Source organism: Rhinatrema bivittatum, chromosome 3, assembly GCF_901001135.1.
Source record: "Rhinatrema bivittatum chromosome 3, aRhiBiv1.1, whole genome shotgun sequence".
Taxonomy (NCBI): Eukaryota; Metazoa; Chordata; class Amphibia; order Gymnophiona; family Rhinatrematidae; genus Rhinatrema; species Rhinatrema bivittatum.
The window spans coordinates 274,041,191-274,059,483 of record NC_042617.1 but is presented as its reverse complement, the minus strand read 5'-3'; the positions used below and the strand labels follow the sequence as shown (position 1 = coordinate 274,059,483).

General features: G+C 51.1%; 1 protein-coding gene across 4 annotated transcripts in view; it reads right to left on the bottom strand.

Moving 5' to 3' along the window:
• The window catches only part of TROAP (trophinin associated protein), a 112,892-nt gene that overhangs the window by 80,727 nt on the left and 13,872 nt on the right, over window positions 1-18,293 (bottom strand). For 3 of the 4 annotated variants that reach the window (XM_029594671.1, XM_029594672.1, XM_029594675.1), the window contains exon 4: window positions 4,057-4,150. The exons of the other annotated variant lie outside the window; for it this stretch is intronic. In XM_029594671.1, the coding sequence (XP_029450531.1) occupies window positions 4,057-4,150 (94 nt within the window). The remainder of the gene's footprint in view (window positions 1-4,056; window positions 4,151-18,293) is intronic. 4 annotated transcript variants of the gene reach the window in all.

The window sequence follows — 18,293 nt, the reverse complement described above, 5'->3', positions numbered from 1 at the left end:
ACGGAAGAGCTCTGAACTGATAGTGCCTGCCTAGAATGCAAAACCTCAAATATTTGTGGTAGGCCGGCTGAATGCCGATGTGGAGATACGCTTCCGTAAGATCCAGCGACGCCAAATATTCGCCCGGCCGAACCGCGGCCACTACCGAGCGGATCGTTTCCATCTTGAAACGCGGAATGCGAAGGCATCTGTTGACTCCCTTGAGATCGAGAATGGGACGGAAGGAGCCGTCTTTCTTCGGGACCACGAAGTAAATGGAGTATCTTCCCAGTCCCCGTTGTGTTGATGGTACGGGAGAAATGGCGCCGAGATCTTCCAGACGTCGCAGGGTCGTTCGGACAGCGTCCCTTTTGAAAAGAGCCTTGCAAGGGGAGACGAGGAACTTGTCCCACGGTAGACGAGCAAAATCTAACGCGTAGCCGTTCCTTATCACGTCGAGAACCCACTGGTCTGAAGTTATCTTGGTCCATTCCTGGTAAAACAAGGCGAGCCTCGCCCCCACCTGTGGGACGACCTCTGGAGGCGGCCGCGAGGAACGGACCCTTCTCGTTTCATTGGGCCGACTTGGACCCCGATCCCGACGGGGTTCCACCGGTCCTGTTAAACCTCTTCCCTCGAAAGGACTGAGACCATGAGGAAGGTCTAGCAGAGTTCGACCGGTAGGACTGTCCCGCCCTCGCCGATCTCTGCGGTCGCTGCCGCCGGTTGGAACGAAAACGGTTCCTCGGGGAGAAGGTCGAACGATGTCTGGGCCTGTCCTCCGGCAATTTAAACGCTTTGTTCTCACTGAGGAACTGCATCAGCTCGTCCAACTGTTTACCAAACAATAGCTTCCCTTTGAAAGGCAATGAGCCCAAGTGGGCTTTAGACGTACCATCCGCCGCCCAGTTCCGGAGCCAGAGAAGACGGCGGGCAGAGACTGCCGACCCCATGGCCCTGGCTGAAGTTCTCAGCAGATCGTGCATGGCGTCCGCGCTGTAAGCGATCACCGCTTCCAAATGATCCGCTTGAGAGGCCTCCCCGACGGAGAGGCCAGCATTCGCCTGTAAAGTTTGGGCCCAGCGGAGCCCTGCCCGCAACGCAAAATTGCTGCAAATGGCCGCCCTGACTCCCAGGGCGGAGACCTCAAAGACCTTCTTGAGTTGCACCTCCAGCTTCCGATCCTGGATATCCTGGAGCGCGGTAGCTCCGGTGACAGGGATGGTAGACCTCTTTGTCACTGCCGACACCGCTGCGTCTACCCGAGGGAGCCGCAGCAGATCCAGTACATCCTCCGGCAGAGGATATAACTTGTCCATCGCCTTACTCACCTTCAGGCCTAATTCCGGAGTATCCCATTCCCGGAACAAAATGTCGGATGCCGAAAAATGGAACGGGAAAGCCACCGCGGGACCTGCGAGGCCCAAGAGGACTGGGTCCATATTTGCCCCCTGACGGGTCTCTACCGGTGGGGCCTCCACCCCGAGTTCATCGAGGATCGCCGGGATAAGGGGAATCAGCTCTTCGCGCTTGAAGAGCTGCACGACCTTGGGGTCATCCCCATCCGCCGCTTTCTCTGTTCCTGGCTTGATTGGATCTTGCTTATCGAGCCCCTCGGGCCCTTCCGCGGTCTCCGAGACCGCCCCCTCCTCCGAGGAGGAGGTAGAGGCCGTATCATAGTTCCGCGAGTCCCCTCGCGATGGCCTCTTTTCCCTGGGTGTCCCCGGTGCTTTCGCCTGTCGGATCGATCTCTTTTGGGGTTGGGAGCGACCCTCCCTGCCCCCTGGGGCCTTCCGCGGCCTGTGTTTGGAGCGCTTGTACTGTGCTAATTTTTTTAAAAGCAAAGTAAAATCTTCCGAGAATGAATCTTCTGAATCGGAGGAATCCTCCCTCGAAACTAAACTCCCCGCTTCCTGGGCCCCCGGGATCTCCCCCTCCGAACCGCGACGTTGAGGAGACAGGGGGGGCGGCTGGTCGCCATTTCCCAGGGCTTTCCTCGTTGCCTCCCTCACTGTATTCAAAATGGCCGCCGTTCCCGCGCTAAGCGGGAACGGATCGGCCCTGTCAGCAGCTGCAGACGCGGCGCGTGGCGGCGATCGAGACCCGCGTGGTGGCGATCGGGACCCCCGAGAGCGGCCCCCTCGACCCCCCTCCCGAAGGACCTTCGCCCCCCGACACACAATTCGCGCAAACACCGGCTCGCGAGACTCGCGCGCGTGCGGACCCACACGCGCGGCAAGCAGTCCCCCTGGGCATCCCTGACTAAAGGCACCCCCAAGGTAAGAGAAAAATGAAATGTTTCGCCGCTTCCCCACGCAGCCCCGACGAGGAGAACCGGAGAGAGAAAGGAGAGAGAGCCGGCGCGCCAGAAAAATAACGCGGAAACTTTTTTTTTTTTTTTGTAATACTTAGCCGCTGGCCGAGGTACTGAAGGCTGTCTGTTCCTGCGGGGGCGAGTGAACCGGGCTCCCCGGTGTCACCCCCGACGCTGCTGCCAGGCACGGCCGGGTCCTCGACCCTCAGCAGCGGCCTCAACCAGGGGCAATGATCCCCTCGGGATCTTGTAAGTCCCCTGGGAGGCTCCACCGCCGGGAGACTTCTATTAACTACAATTTTTTTTTTTTCTTCTTCTTCTTTGTCTTTTCTTTTTTTTTTTTTTTTTTCTCAATTAAGCTACCCTGTTGAAAATAAAAAACTCCTAAATTCCTTGATCCCTGACTAATTATCCCAAGGATCCCAGAGACTGTGGGTGGACCTGCCCCATCTGCTGGAGACAGAGTAAGACTGGGGGGCTGTGGGTGGCACCTTACTATATGTAGGGAGCCCGTCAAGTTTTGCTCTGTCTCCATCTGCTGGCGCGGAGTCACAACCCAGGTGTCTGGACTGATCCTGGTACGTACAGGGAAACTCACATTTCCTTCTTCCCCAATGCAGGCCCAACAAGAGACCATCCACTGAAAGCATCCCATGCCAACTCTCACATAGATTTATATGTCCCATGCTCCATGGGGAAAAATATCAGCACTCTACTTGGGACCAGCACGACTTAATCTTGCCTCTTCCCCCCAAATAGCTAAGAACAAAAAAAAAGCAGGAGCAGTCAAAACATTGTGCAACTTGTTCTGCCTTCAATTTCTTTTTTTTAAACATTAAGCCCTTAAAGATATAAACCACCAGAAAACAAAAAGGAAAATTGGTTCTTACCTGCTAATTTGCATTCCTGTAGTACCACAGATCAGTGGAGACTCCTGGGTTTTGCCTCCCCTCCAGCAGATGGAGGCAGAGGAGACAGAGAAATACAGTGTAATGCTGACAGACTGTAGATGGCACCTCAAGGTACAGGGCAGAGTCAGTCAAAACTTCTCTATCTCCATCTGCTGGAGAGGAGGCAAAACCCAGGAGTCTGGACTGATCCAGGTATACAGGGAAAGGGTACTTTCCTTAGCCTGCTTCAGCTATGGCATCCAGCCCCAGGCACTGACCACTGGCTTTACTTCGATAAGAGGGGAGAAAGAGGGAACCAAACCGTTGTTTATAAGACTCCCTTCCTCCCAGAAATCAAGTCAGATAAGGGCCAATCCGCTACTCGTCCCTATTCTATCAATGACGAAGCGTCATACCTTCCAAGGAGCAAATTAGTCTAAGTGTACAACAAGCTGCAGGATTACACCTCTACCACCTGCTGGAGACAGAAAGATACTGAAGCTGCAAGTGGCATACTTCTCTGAAAAGTACACTTCAGTGAAAAGTTTTTTTGGGGTTTTTTTTTTCTACAGCCTCCATCTGCTCCAAGTGAGGAGCAAAACTCACTTGTCTGACTGGTCTGGTAAGACAATAAGGAAAAATGCAAACACAAACTGTATTTTGTACTCTGAGGAACCCAAGACAGTAAGCCAAGCATTCTCCTTTCTCCAGAGAGGCATCAGTCAGAACCCCGGCTACAACCTCTGAGCAGAGAGGAAAGAGCCAGAGGATAAGGGCCATGACTGCAGCACTGCCACTACCAGCTCAGCATGTTCCCTCATGTCCCAAGGATGGCTCAGAGGTCCAATTGGTCCTCCACTTTCTGCACGGTACCTTTGTTTGTCCATCCTGCGTGCCCAGGCGGAAAGAGGGACTCCATTCTTGGTACAGAACTTCCACAGCTCACATAGGCAGATGCTCTGACGCTCTGCAAAACAGAAGCAACTGGGACATCAGGAGCCCACTGGTCTTGGGGGAAGAGGTAAATGCAAAGCCAGGGTGGGGGGATTGTGTCAAGAGGTGCCATGAACGGGCAAACAGCAGCATCTTAAAAAAAAAAAGATTGCCATCTATTAATCATCTTTTTTGTTTAATTATTCCTCACCAGCAGTAGGGGTGGTTGATCATTATATAATGATTTAAAAAAAAAAAAAAAAAAAAAAGTCAGACTCACAAGTGAACTGACTTCTTTAGAGGACAACTGGGCTGAGACTCACTACACTGGATGCAGGATTCTATTAAAAGTGTCATGGAGACAATCACTTCTGAAATGTTTACTAATCTAGACAGACTGGAAACAGTTGTCAATAATGTACCATAGCTTGGATCAGCTGTGTATGAGAACTAAGACTGGGTAGAAATGGTGAAAGGGGTATTTGAACAACATGATACTTATTGGCAGACTGCAGAGAGATAGGAAAATTGGTTCTTACCTGCTAATTTTCGTTCCTAAAGTACCACAGATCAGTTCAGACTGCTGAGTTTTGCCTCCCTTCCAGTAGATGGAGACAGAGGAAAACTTGTAGAGCACCCCCTCTTAACCTGGTGTGCTACCTGCATCTCCTCAGTATAAAAAGCAACAAAGCAGAAAACGACAAAAATTGCAAATCAAGCAAGAGAAAAACAGGGAACTGTCGAACGAAAAAGCCAAAAGGCGTAATATGAACAAACATGTAGCCTTCTTCAGTTTTCTTCAGCAAAAAAACAGAGCAGACTCTCAAGAGGAAACTGACGGGCCGATACAGTAAAGCGCGGCCGCAGTTGCCCGTACGTTTTGAGCGCGTAAGACGGACGCACGATTCAGTATCGGCTTTTACGTGTCCTTAGCACTTGCAGAAAAAGACGTGTATCCATTTCCGCCCGCCGCATGTATATGTTAATGATCGAATTAGCTATCCCCCCCCCCCATACAGTAATGTGCGCCCAAATTATCGCGTTTTCAACCAGCTTATTTACCGCGTCTTTAACCTCTATATTTACCGCCTACCCTGACCCTGGCGTTAGTGTGGTGTTCAGTCAGCTTCAGACTGGACAGAGTCATGGACAACATGCATATATTGGCTCTGGCGATCTTTTTCATTCGGTTGAGAAGCAACCAAACAGAAGAGGGGCACATGGAATACAAAGGGAAAACCACCCAGACAGAAGAGGAGCACACGGAATACAAAGGGAAAACTACCCAGACAGAAGAGGGGCACACGGAATACAGAGGGAAAACTACCCAGACAGAAGCACATGCAGAGCTTACAGACGTCCGTACAGGCAGCGGGGCCTTTCAGTCATGGACGTCCGGAAAGAGGCAGGACGTCCATGAACGGAAGCCGCGACCTTGGACGTCCGGCCGGGCGCTCAGGGCAGCGGCCATGGACGTTGGAAGGCGGCGGGGCCTCCTATCATGGACACCTGGATAGAGGCGGGAACGTCCATGAACAGAAGCCATGACCTTGGACATCCGGTCGGGCACATGGAAGGTTGGGGGTGGCCTCCGAACAAGAGGATGTCCGGATGCTCAGGGCAGCGGCCCCGGTGGTCTCTAGAAAAGAACCATCCACTTACCTGGTGGAATGACAGGTATGGCGCCAGCACACCATGGATACTGTATAGGTGCTGTAAAAAATGGATTGCGATACCCACCACTTCATAGGCACGCTTTGGATGCTCGTTTGCTGCCGCTCGGATTTGCGTCTAATTTGAATACTGAATCGAGTGGCTTGTGAACCAAAATGTGCGCGCATTAAACGTGTGGGCGCCCGGCACTGCCGAAATTCTTTTTACGCATTTGTACTATATCGGCCTGTAAGTGATAAACCTCCTTAAAGGGAGGGTGTCTGGACTGATCTGTGGTACTGCAGGAATGAAAATTAGCAGGCAAGAACCAATTTTCCTTTCCCCGTACGTACCAGGATCAGTCCAGACTGCTGGGATGTAGCAAAGTTTCCCTACGCAGGGAGGAACGTTGAGAGTCCCCTCGAATAACACCGCTGCCAAAGCTGTTGACGTCCGGAGCCAGGACGTCAAAAACGGTAGTTACTAGCAAACGTGTGTAACTTTTCCAGGTTGACGCCCCGCAGATTTCTTGCGGCGAAACTGACACAGCCCTTTAAGCGGCCTGAGAGCACCTTCAACCCCTCAGGGATAGGCCGGCCATGACAAATGTAAAAAGAAGAAATAGCCTCTTTCAACCAAATCAGGCAATAGTCTAGTCTCTTTTAGACGCTTGGTGCCTCTTTTTAGTGCCATTCCACAAGACGAACAGATGATCCGAAACCCGGAAAGAATTTGTAACCTCCAGATAGCGCAAGAGAACCTGACATCCAAACGCTTGAACTCCCTAGCATGCGGCGCCTCTGAATCGATGTGAGAAAAAGCAGGAAGCTCTACAGTGATTCAAGGGGGAAGGACAAGACCCCTTTGGTAAAAAGGATGGAACCGTCCTAAGAGAGACCCCAGAATCAGAAATGCGCAAAAAAGGCTCCCTGCAAGAAAGGGCTTGAAGCTCGGACACCCTGCGAGCTGAGCAAATAGCCATCAGAAACACAGTCTTCAGTGTGAGGTCCTTTTAAAGTAGCCCATCTTAAGGGGTTCAAAAGGGGCTTCACACAAGACCCTAAGCACCAAATTCAGGCTCCAGGATGGACCGCAGGATTCAAATGTTTCGTCCCCAAAGAAAGCGGATGACATCCGGATGAGACACCAGAGTCCTACCGTGAACCTTGCCTAGGAAACACCCCCAAGGCTGCAACTTGGACCTGAAGGGAATTGGTTAAGTCTTCCTGTAAGAACACCAGAATCTGTGCCACCGAGGACAGATTCTAATACCTTCCATACCCTAACATAAGTCGACGAGGTAGAGGGCTTTCGCGCTTGCAGAAATGTAGTAATCACATCCTCCTGATAACCTCTCTCTCTCTAGTGTCTTTTCAAAAGCCAGGCCTCTAGACAAAAGCGATCCGCCTGATCGAAAAATATAGGGCCTTGATGCAGCAAATTCAAAGATGACCTAACCTCAGGGGACCATCCACCGCAAGATTGACTAGGTCCATGAACCACAGGCGCAGAGACCACTCCGGAGCTACCAGGATTACTTTCCCTGGGTGGACCTCTATCCAGCAAAGAATCTTGCCGACCAAAGGCCACGGAGGGAAGGCATAGAGAAGTACCGTGGTCAGCTACGGAAGCACCAATGCGTTGATCCCTTCCGCTCCATGTTCCCTTCTGCAACTGAAAAAAAATCGAGGAGCCTTGGCATTCCTTTGAGTTGCCATCAAAATCGAGATGGGAGACCCCATCTGTGAGCGATGAGGTCCATCACCTCATCGGAGAGTTCCCACTCTCTGGGATCGATCCTCTGCCGACTCAGATAAAGCAGAGTTGCTTACTTGTAACAGGTGTTCGTCCTCACACATAGGTGACATCAGTATGAAGCCCAATCACGGAACACTTGTCAAGGTTTCTAGAACTTTGACTGGCACCTACTGGGCATGCCCAGCAAGGTACTAACCCTGCAACCAGCAGGGATCCCCCTTCAGTCTTGTGTATAGTAAAAGTACATGCGAAAAATAAAATAAATCGCAAGCGAACCCAACTCCGCGGGGTGGCGGGCGGGTGGGTTTCGTGTGGACTAACATCCTGCTGTCCTGTGAGAACACCTGTTACAGCTAAGCAACTCCGCTTTTTCACAGGACAAGCAGGATGGTAGTCCTCACACATGGGTGAATAGCGAGCTGAGGATGCCCGAGCAATGCACCAAATGCACCCAAAGACGTGCAACAGGCACAACAACAGGGGTGGATTTGGGTAGGAGGGTATCCTGAAAACCCAGAACGGGTCGCTGGTAGGATGTTGGGTAGTTAAGCTGAGAATAGGTTGTGTAGAACAGACTGACCAAAAATGGAATCTTGTCTGCCAGCCTTATCCAAGCAATAATGGGCTGCAAAAGTATGGAGAGAGCTCCAGGTCGCAGCTTGATAAATATCAATAAGTGGCACCGAATGAAGGTGTGCCACTGAGGTTGCCACAGCCATCACAGAGTGTGCTTTCACACGGTCTTGTAGCAGAATGCCTCCTTGCTGGTAGCAAAAGGAGATGCAGTCTGCCAACCAGGAGGAAAGGGTCTGTTTTCCCACTGGATTTCCCAATTTGATGGTATCGAAAGAAAAATAATTGAGTGGATTTCCTGTGGGCCAACATGCGCTCTAGATAAAAAGGCAAGGGTACATTTGCAGTCCAGGGAATGTAAAGCCTGTTCTCCTGGGTTTGAATGGGGCCTTGGAAAGAAAGTAGGTAAGATGATGGATTAAAATGAAAATCAGATACTACCTTCAGTAAAAACTTAGGGTGTGTATGAAGGACCACCCTGTCATCAAGATAGGTGACTAGCGCCTGCAACTCAATAACTCTGCGAGCAGATGTTATAGCGAGAAGAAAAATCACTTTCCATGTGAGATAGCGGAGATCACAGGAGTGGAGAGACTCAGAGGTTTCATGAGCTGTCGAAGTCCACGTTAAGGTCCCAAGCGGGGGCCGGGGGGGGTGCAACGGAGGTTTCAGGTGTTGCAAACCTCTCATGAAGCGTGTGACTAAGGGTTGTGTCGAAATAGAGACATCTCCCACACCATTGTGGAAAGCGGCTACCGCACTGACATGCACTCTTATAGAAGAAGTTTTCAGGCCTGACTGACAGATGCCAGAGATAGTCCAGAAATTTGGCAGTGGAACAAGTGAAAGGGTCGATGGACATGGACGTGCACCAGACTGTAAATCTTTTCCACTTAGAACGATAAGACCGTCTCGTGGAAGGCTTTCATGAAGCTACCAGGACTCGAGATACAGACTCCGAAAGGTTAAGGGGTTGTATTAATTTTTCAACATTCAGGCTGTCAGGGACAGGGCCCGGAGGTTGGGGTAGCGAAGGCACCCATCGTTCTGAGTTATCAGAAGCGGATCCTCCCCCAGAGGGATGCGCCGGCGAACCAACAGGTCCTGGAGGATTGGGAACCAGACTTGGTGTGGCCAATAAGGGGCTATGAGAATCATTAAGCCCTTGTCCCTTTGTTATTTCATGAGAGAGTCTTGGATATGAGTGGAAGTGGAGTGTACGCGTAAAGGAGACCGCTGACCCACGAGAGGGCGAAGGCGTCCCTCGGCTGTGAGTGGCAGCTGCGAGTGAGCGAGTAGAAGTTCCCTACTTTGCAGTTGTGGAGGGACGCAAAGAGGTCTATTTGTAGATAACCCCAACGTTGGAAGATTGTGTCCGCTACCGTGGGGTTGAAAGATCATTCATGTGGATGAAAGGTCCAACTCAACTTGTCTGCACCTGCCAAGTAGGTTGGTACATCGAGTAGGAAAGAGCCCACGCCCATATCTGTGCAGCTTCCTGACACAGAAGGTAGGAGCCTATTCCCCTTTGCTTGTTGATGTACCATATCACCACCTGGTTGTCTGTCTGAATCTGGATAGCTTTGATTGAGAGGCAATCCTGAAAAACTGAGGGCATATCTGATCGCCCAAAGCTCCAGGAAATTTATCTGATGTTTGGCTTCCTCTGGAGACCAGATTCCCGGAGTCTGCAGGTCGTCGACATGAGCACCCAACCCCAAGTTGGAGGCGTCTGTCTTCAATGTAATCTGATGTTCTGGAGCCTGAAAAGGAAGGACTTTAAGGAGATTGGAGTGTTGCATCCACCAGGTAAGCGACAGGCAGAGCTGTTTGGTAACGTGGACAATGCTGGACATTGGATGATAAGCTTGCGCCCACTGGCATCGCAAGGTCTACTGTGTCACTCATGGCCAGGTGGGCCATGGGAGTGACATGCACCGAGAATGCCATATGACCAGCAAGAGGAGAAAACAAGCCATCGAGTAATCTCGAGCCTGGAGGTATTGCACCAGGGACATGAGTGTAAACTCGATCCTGAGGGAGGAAGCCTTTGTAAGGTGTTCAAATCTGCCCCTATGAAGGATAGGGTTTGAGATGGAACTAGTTTGGACGGCATAGTTGACTAGAAACCCGAGAGACAGAAGTTTGCGAGTTAGACGTAAGGATTCTAGTGCATGTTTTTGGGTCGGAGCCCTTATCAACCAATTATCGAGATAAGGGTAGACGTGGACTCCTTGACCCCTCAGGTATGCCGCGACCACTACGAGGCACTTAGTGAAGACTTGTGGTGTGGACACCATGCCGAATGGCAGCACCAGGTACTGGAAGTGCCTGGGGCCGACTAGGAACCGAAGGAATTTTCGGTGAGACGGAGTGATAGCAATGTGTGCATACGTGTCCTGAAGATCTAGAGAGCAAAGCCAAACTTCTCTTTGTAGTAAAGGAAGTAGGGAACCCAGGGTTACCATTCTGAATTTTTCTTTTTGCAGATACCTGTTCAAGGCACGTAGGTCCAGGATTGGACGAATGCCCCCTGACTTTTTTGGGATGAGAAGATACCGAGAATAGAACCCCTGCCCTTGTTGGGAGAGGGGCACTGGTTCTATTGCTCGGGATTTGAGAAGGATGGAAACCTTCTCCTCCAGTTGAAAGGAATGGTCGGATGATCCCCATGTCAGCCGAGGAGGGGAGTCTGCCGGTACAGTCAGGAAGTTGAGGTGGTAATCTTGAGACACCACAGCTAGTACCCACTGGTCTGAAGTGATCGTGTGCCATATGTTGGTGAAGTGGCACAGTCGACCGCCGACAGGTATGAACGGTAGAGGAGGTTGGCTTATGCTCTCCAGCGAGGAGTCAAAACCCAGCAGTTGGGCCCGGTTGAGGGGCTGGCTGGGTCTTCTGAGGTCGGGCTTGTCTGGGCTGACCCTTCTGGTACGGCCTGGAAGGACACCCTCGAGTAGCAGGAGGATATCATCTCCGTGGCTTGAAAGATGGCCACTTAAGAATGTCCTCTTAGAAGTGGACAGGAAATCAGAAAGTACCGATGAAAGCTGGTGCAGCATTTCATGGTGGTCCTTCAGCTGTGCTGTTTCCTGGATTTTGTCCCCGAAGTGATTATCTCCAGCGTTGGGCAGGTCAGCTAACCGGTCCTGTACCTTTGGTCGTAGGTCGGAGGACTTTAGCCAGATCCACCTTCTTGCACTAATCCCCGCTGCTGACACTGTAGAGACAGTGTCAAAAATGTCATAGGCAGCGCGGACTTCATGCTTGCCAGCATCTAGGCCTTTCTGAGCCAGAGCATTGAATTGATCCTGGAATTGTTCAGGTAAAGATTCAGAGAAATCCTTGATCTTCTTAAAAAGATCTGTTATACTGGGTCATATATAACTGGTAGGAAGCAATGCGAGAAATGAGCCATGGAAGACACGCCTGCCAAATGCATCCAGGGACCTCTGTTCTTTCCCTGGGCAGATTCCATAACCACAGAGTGGTGATCCATCTGTGGTTTTTGAAATCCAGGGGCTGTCTGTACAAGGTAAGTGGCATCTGTCTTTCGGTTGACAGGTGGTACCGAGCCTGGATGCTCCCAATTCCTCTTTAGCAGGTCAATAAGGACTTCATGAATAAGAATAGACATGATTTCCTTAGGTGCATCAACAAACTGGAGTACTTCCAGCATCTTGTGCCTTGAGTCCTCTTCTGTCTGAAGCTGAAATGGAATTGTTTCAGACATTTCCTTTATGAATTTAATAAAGGACAGGCCCTCTGGAGAAGAGCGTAGTCTTTCCTCAGGGGAAGAGGGCTCTGAAGGCAGATCAGAATCCTGGGAAGTGTCATTGGTCCAAGGATCGTAAGGCTGATCACCAGCTCCCATAGGATCACCAGAGGGGAGAAACTGTTAGTCCTGAAGGATCAGGCCTAGGCATCAATGGCACCGGGGGCGGCACAGATTGCGGATGGGGGCGGCATCAATGGTAAAGTAGGTACCAATGGAACCAGTGACATCGACAGGCGAGTCTGTGGTAAAAGTCCAGACGGCCCGGGTATGGGTTCCAGCCTCTGTGCATCCTCTTCTTCCAATGACAATGGAATCGGGGTAGAAGGCGTTGGAAACACCGGCATCCTCGGCTCCGCCAGTGGAAGTGCACCGATCAATGCATCTAGCCTGCCAAGGAGCGGTGCGAGCACCGTGGGGATCGGGTCGGCGACCGGGGCTGGCTTCGGTGCCAGCGCCGATGGAGGTTGGAAGCCCTGCAGTGCTTTTTCGATGGCCTCTTGGATCATCTGATCCAATTCCTCGCAGAAGTCTAGGGCACGTAACCCAGACCTGGAATAGGGAGGCAGCACACGTGTAGCCAGAGGGTCCACCAGTGAAAGTGGAATCGCGGCTCCTGGCATCAATGAATGTGGGGAATGCCTTGGTGATCCAGCCGCAGAGGAGGATGGGGCCTTCTCTGGACGGGATTTCTTCTTCGGTGGCTCTGTTGAAGCCGATGCAGAGGGCTTGCCTGGATCGGCGGACTGAGCCTTTCGGGGCCGGTGTCAACGCTTCACACGATAATCTCCTCGGTCCTTTTCTGGGGCCGAAGAGGTCAACGCCTTTGGAGTAGTCTGTGCCGGAAGGGCAGCACCGGTGTCTCGCTGTTGACAAGAAGTCAATGGCCCCGGCTCGGATGATGTCGAAGCGCTCGATGGAGTCTGCGGCTTCGCCTGAAAGAGAAACTCCATTTTCTCGGATCAGGCCTTATGGCCCTTCGGTGTCATTTGGGCACATTTGGTGCAGGTTAAGACATCATGGTCCGACCCCAAACAATACACAAACCCTATGCGGGTCTGTGATGGAAATTGTCAGAGGACAATCAGAGCACCAACGAAAACCTGACGCTATGGCTTCGACAAAAATTTAGCCGCAGTGCGGTCGATGGCTGGTAGGCCCCAAAGGGAAAACTAGACAGGAATCGACCACAAATGAGGGTAAAGCCTTACCTTACGACCGCAGACTACGGAATCGATAGGGGGACCCCTATGGGGTAGAAATTGTTTGAAATTTTTTAAAACGTTCTGTGAGGAAAATTCCTATCAGGAATCTCTGGAGAGCTCCTTAACCCATGTGGCTACTGCTGCGCGGAAAAAAAAAAAAGACTGAAGGGGGACCCCTGCTGGTTGCAGGGTTAATGCCATGATGGGCATGCCCAGTAGGTGTCAAAGTTCTAGAAACTTTGACAAAAAAGTGTTCCGTGATTGGGCTCCATCCTGATGTCATCCATGTGTGAGGACTACCATCCTGCTTGTCCTGTGAGAATCCGCTTGTTATGCTGTCGGTGTCCGCAATGTGCGATGCCGCTAGAAGGGCGAGATGCCTCTCCACCCAGTCCATGAGTTGTGCCACTTCGGCGGCAACTGGCTGACTCTTGGTGCCGCCGTGACAGTTATGTAGGCTACCGTTGTCACTCAGACAGCCGAGTTGCGCATCAATGGTAGAAAAGAGCTATAAGTGCCCGGTTGCGCATCATTGGTAGAAAGAGCTGCTCATTTCCAGGGGATTGATTGACCAGTTTGCCTCAGACGATGACCACTGCCCTTGGACTACTCATGATTGGCAGACCGCTCCCCATCCAGAGAGACTGGCATCCGTGGTCACTACCACCCACTGAGGAACTTCAAGGTCCACTCCGTGATCCAAGTGCTCCGGAATCAGCCACCAGCCAAGGATGTATCTGGTGGACTGAGTGGCAACGGGACCTGAAACTCCTCCGGCTTCGGATCCCAATGGGAAAGTAATGCTCTCTAATGGTCTCATATGAGCGAATGCCCAAGGGACTGACTCCAGGGTAGACGCCATGGAACAGAGGACCTGCAAATAGTCCCAGACCTTGGGGAGAGAAAGTGACCAAAGATGCCGGACCTGCTACATCAATCTGGAGATCCGGTTCGCCTGGAGGAACACTTTCCCCACGAGGGTGTCGAACCTGGTTCCCAAGAAGTACAGCACCTGAGATGGGAGAAGGTTGCTCTTGGCCTGATTGACAACCATCCTAGGGCCTCCAGGAGACTCACAACCCTGGTGACCGCTGCCTCGCAAAGGTCTTTCGACTTCATTCAGATTAGCCAGTTCAGATATGGGTGAACCAGCACACCATTCCTCTGATGAGCTACTGCCACGACCACCATTACATTGGTGAACATGCGAGGCGCCGTCGACAGACCGAATGGCAGGACACAAAATTGGAAATGCTTGCCAAGAATCATGAACCAAAGGAATTTCTGGCAAACACTGCGAATGGCTATGTGTAAATATGCTTCCGTCAAGTCCAGGGAAGCCAAGAACTCGCTGCTGCAGACCACCGCAATGACTGAATACAGGGTTTCCATCCGGAACGTGGAACCTTGAGGGCCCTGTTCACCTTCTTCAGGTCTAGGATTGGCCGGAGGGACGATGAAATAGATGGAATCAACCACTCTGCCCAGGGGATGGGGACAATAGCCCCCAGACAAATCAGCCGGTCGAGGGTCTGCCGCACGAGCTGTTCTTTCATGTGAGATCCGCAAGGGGAGACTAGAAAGAGGTCTCAGATGCCGAGCAAATTCCAACACATAGCCGTGTTTTATGGCATTTAGAACCCATTTAGAACTTCCAGATCCACTCCTTGAGACAGGCTGTGTGGGCAAAGACACCACCCAAGACTGGACTTGGCATGATCGGTGAGTGGTAGAGGGAATTGGAAATTCTCTGACTTGGGATCCCACCTCCAGTGTGGATGCCATGAAACCTAGAACTTAAAAGTAGTCCCAGGCCTTGGGCAGTGGAAAAACCAACAAGCGACGAACTTGCTCCATCAGTTTGTCCTTCGGTCGAAAAAACAAACTTTCCCAACCGCAGTGTCGAACCTGGCTCCAGGAAATTCTAATGTCTGAGAAGGAACAAGGTTGCTCTTGGTCCGATTGATTACCCAGCCGAGGGATTCCAAGAGCATGGTCACCTTACGGATCGCTTCCACACAGAAATCCCTTGACTTGGCCCTGATGAGCCAATCGTCCAGATAGGGATGAATGAGTAGGCCTGGTCTCCAGAGAGACACCGCCACAACCACCATGACCTTGGTGAATTTACGGGGTGCAGTCGCGAGACCATAAGGCAGAGCGCAGAATTGGTAATGCATTCCCAGGACCATAAAGCGAAGGAGCATTTGATGATCTTCGCTGATGGGAATGTGCAAGTATGCCTCCATCAGATCCAGAGAAGCCAGGGAATTCTCCCTTGCACACCGTCGCGATGACTGAACGCAGAGACTCCTTGCGAAAGTGTGGCACCTTGAGAGACTTCATTACCTTCTTGAAGTCCAAAATTGACCAGAAGGACCCCTCTTTCTTTGGAACTACAAAGTAAATTGAGTACTTTCCTTTCTTCCAATGTTCTGAGGAGACCGGTTTTACCCCTCCCAGAGCCAGGAGTCGTTCGAGAATCTGACGAACAATCTGCCATTTGACTGTGGACCGCATGGAGATATTAAGTAGAAGTCTGAGAGGCCGAGCAAATTTCAAAGCATAGCCTCACTCTATTATGCTTAGCACCCACTGATCGGAAGTAATTCTGGCCCATATCTCGTAAAACCGGACAGGCGACCCCCTACCCAAGGGATAAGCCTGCCCCATCTCATTGTGTAGTCTTGGAGGCAAGAGAGGAGGAAGTACCACCCTCTCGGGAGGTTCTGCGTCCCCAAAAAGGTGAGGAGCAGGCTTAGTTGCTGGCCAACGGCAGCCACTGTCTGGCCACTTGTTGCCTGTTCTGCCGAAACCTTTGCTGCCCCGAAAACGAAAGTGGGATGATGGAAACCCCCTAGAGGGTTACAGTCTGTCCTCTGGCAACTTGTGAACTTTGTGCTCCCCCAGGGACTTTATCAACTGCTCCAATCCCAGAATAAAAAAAACACATTTAAATGGAATAGCACCAAGCTGAGCCTTGGATGAAACATCCGCTGAAAGGACTGAGACCTACCCAAAGGTCGAGCCCTCTGAAAGGCCCCTCTCCTCTATAGAGTTGAAAATGTTTGATTCACCTAGAATGACCTCTCATGCTGAAGGAGTGCGGCGTCCGTTTCTTATCCTCTGGCAACAGAGGAAACTCGGACTCACCCCACTTATTGGCCATTTTCTCCAGCTTGCTCCTAAACAAGAGTGAGCCTTTAAAGGGGAATTTCATATGGTTAGACTTGGAGGTTGCCTCAGCTGACCAATTTCTCAGCCATAACTGATGCCTGGCTACTATCACCAAAGCCATCCATGGCCAAAGTGCAGACCAAATCGCAGCACGCATATGTCAAAAAACGTCGGCTGCTGGTTCCATCACTACCCTGGAATTCACACCAAAGTCAACCTCCTGAGGGAGAAGTAAACAAGAGTGAGCCACCAGGGAACAACAAGAAGTTATCTGCAAGGTCACTGCCATTGCTTCAATGGCCTGCTTAAGGATGGCCTTGAGTCTCCTATCCTGTGCATCCTTCAAGGCCGCTCGCCCTTCTACGGGAATAGTCATCACTTGGTAATGGCACACAAAAGCGCACCCACTTTCGGAAAGAGCAATTGCTCCCTTATAGCTGGATCCAGGGGGTACAGTCCTTCCAAGACTTGCCCCCCTTTGAAATTAGCTTACGGGGCACCTCACTCAAGATCAATCAATTCTTGAATGGCCTCCATAATAGGGAAGCAACATGAGGCTTTACGCAAAGAAAATCAAAATGGGATCTTTCTTCGGCTCAGACAGATTCAGCCTCAGAGAACCAGTAACTCATCTCTATGAAAAAACCACAACAATTTTATATGGCTCCAATCCCGGAGGAATTTCCGCATTCTCCAGGGAGGGGAGTAAGGATTGGTCCCTATCAGGAAGGCTGGCAACGGATCTAAGTGTACACCAACGCTTACCTGCACAGGCGTCTGTGGTATGCGGATTTGCGAAGGCTCTTGGTGATGTCCCCCCCCTTTGCCTTCCGCCACACATGATCTGTTACAGCAGGAGACTGGTTCAAGGATCCGACTTGGTTCTGTCTTACGGTTGGCCCTTAAGAGAGCTCACCTGTTGAAGTGTGGTTATTCCTCTATGGTGACTGCCACCTTACTCTGCACTTGCAAGTTCTCCACTTCCTTGGCTTATGTGCCGTTTGGAGAGTTCTTGAGGCCTGGTGTGAGGAGTGTGGTGTCCTTTATTCTGGATCTTTTGCAGGATGGGTTGAACAAAGGATTGGCCCTTAATTTCTTGAAGGTGCAGGTTGTGGCTCTTACCTGTTTCAGGGGCCAAGAACATGGTGGTTCATTGTCATCTCACCCTGATGTGATTCATTTTTTGAAAGGAGCGAAGCTTCTTAGGTCTCCCTTGAAGTTACAGTTTCCCTTATGGAGTCTTAACTTGGCGCTTAATATTTTTTTTTTGGGCAGGCCTTACGTTCTGACCACTGTGTAGACTTTCATTGCGGTTGCTGACCTTGAAGACTATGTTCCTGGTGGCTACAGGCCTTGTCTTCCCAGAAGCTGTTCCTTCGGGTGACTCCAGGAGTGTGACAGCTGCGTAATGTTTCATCTTTCGGCCCAAGGTAGTCTCAGACTTTCATTTGAATTGGTTCATCCCCTTACCGTCCATGGCTAAGGTCAGGGATGCAAGAGGAGTATCTCCTCTTGCACTCCTTGGATGTCAGGAGACTTGTTGTGCGGTATCTGGAGGTTTCTGAACCTTTTCGAAAGATGGATCGCCTGTTTGTTCTCCATGGCGGGAATAAGCAGGGTGTTTCGCGGGCTAACAGTTGGCTGGATTACGGAGGTAGTCACGGCCGCATAGATGGTGAAAAGTTGTTGCCTAATCAGATTAAGGCTTATTCCTCTAGGGTTCAGACAGTGTCATGGGAAGAGTTTAGATTGTCTCCCACCGACATTTGCCGAGCTGCGACGAGGTCTTCCCTATATGCTTTTTCCAGGTTCTATCATCTGGAAGTGCAGGCCCGGGAAGATGCAGCTGTCACACGGGTGATGCTGACTGGACCATGGGCAGCCTCCCACCCTGTTCGGGAGTAGCTTTGGTACATCCCATTGTTCCTGAGTCCATCCGTCTACATGCTAGGAAATGGAGAAATTCTGATTTAGTTTTCCTTAGTGTAGACAGATGGACTCAGCTTCCCGCCCTCGGTTGCTGCATGAGTGTGTCA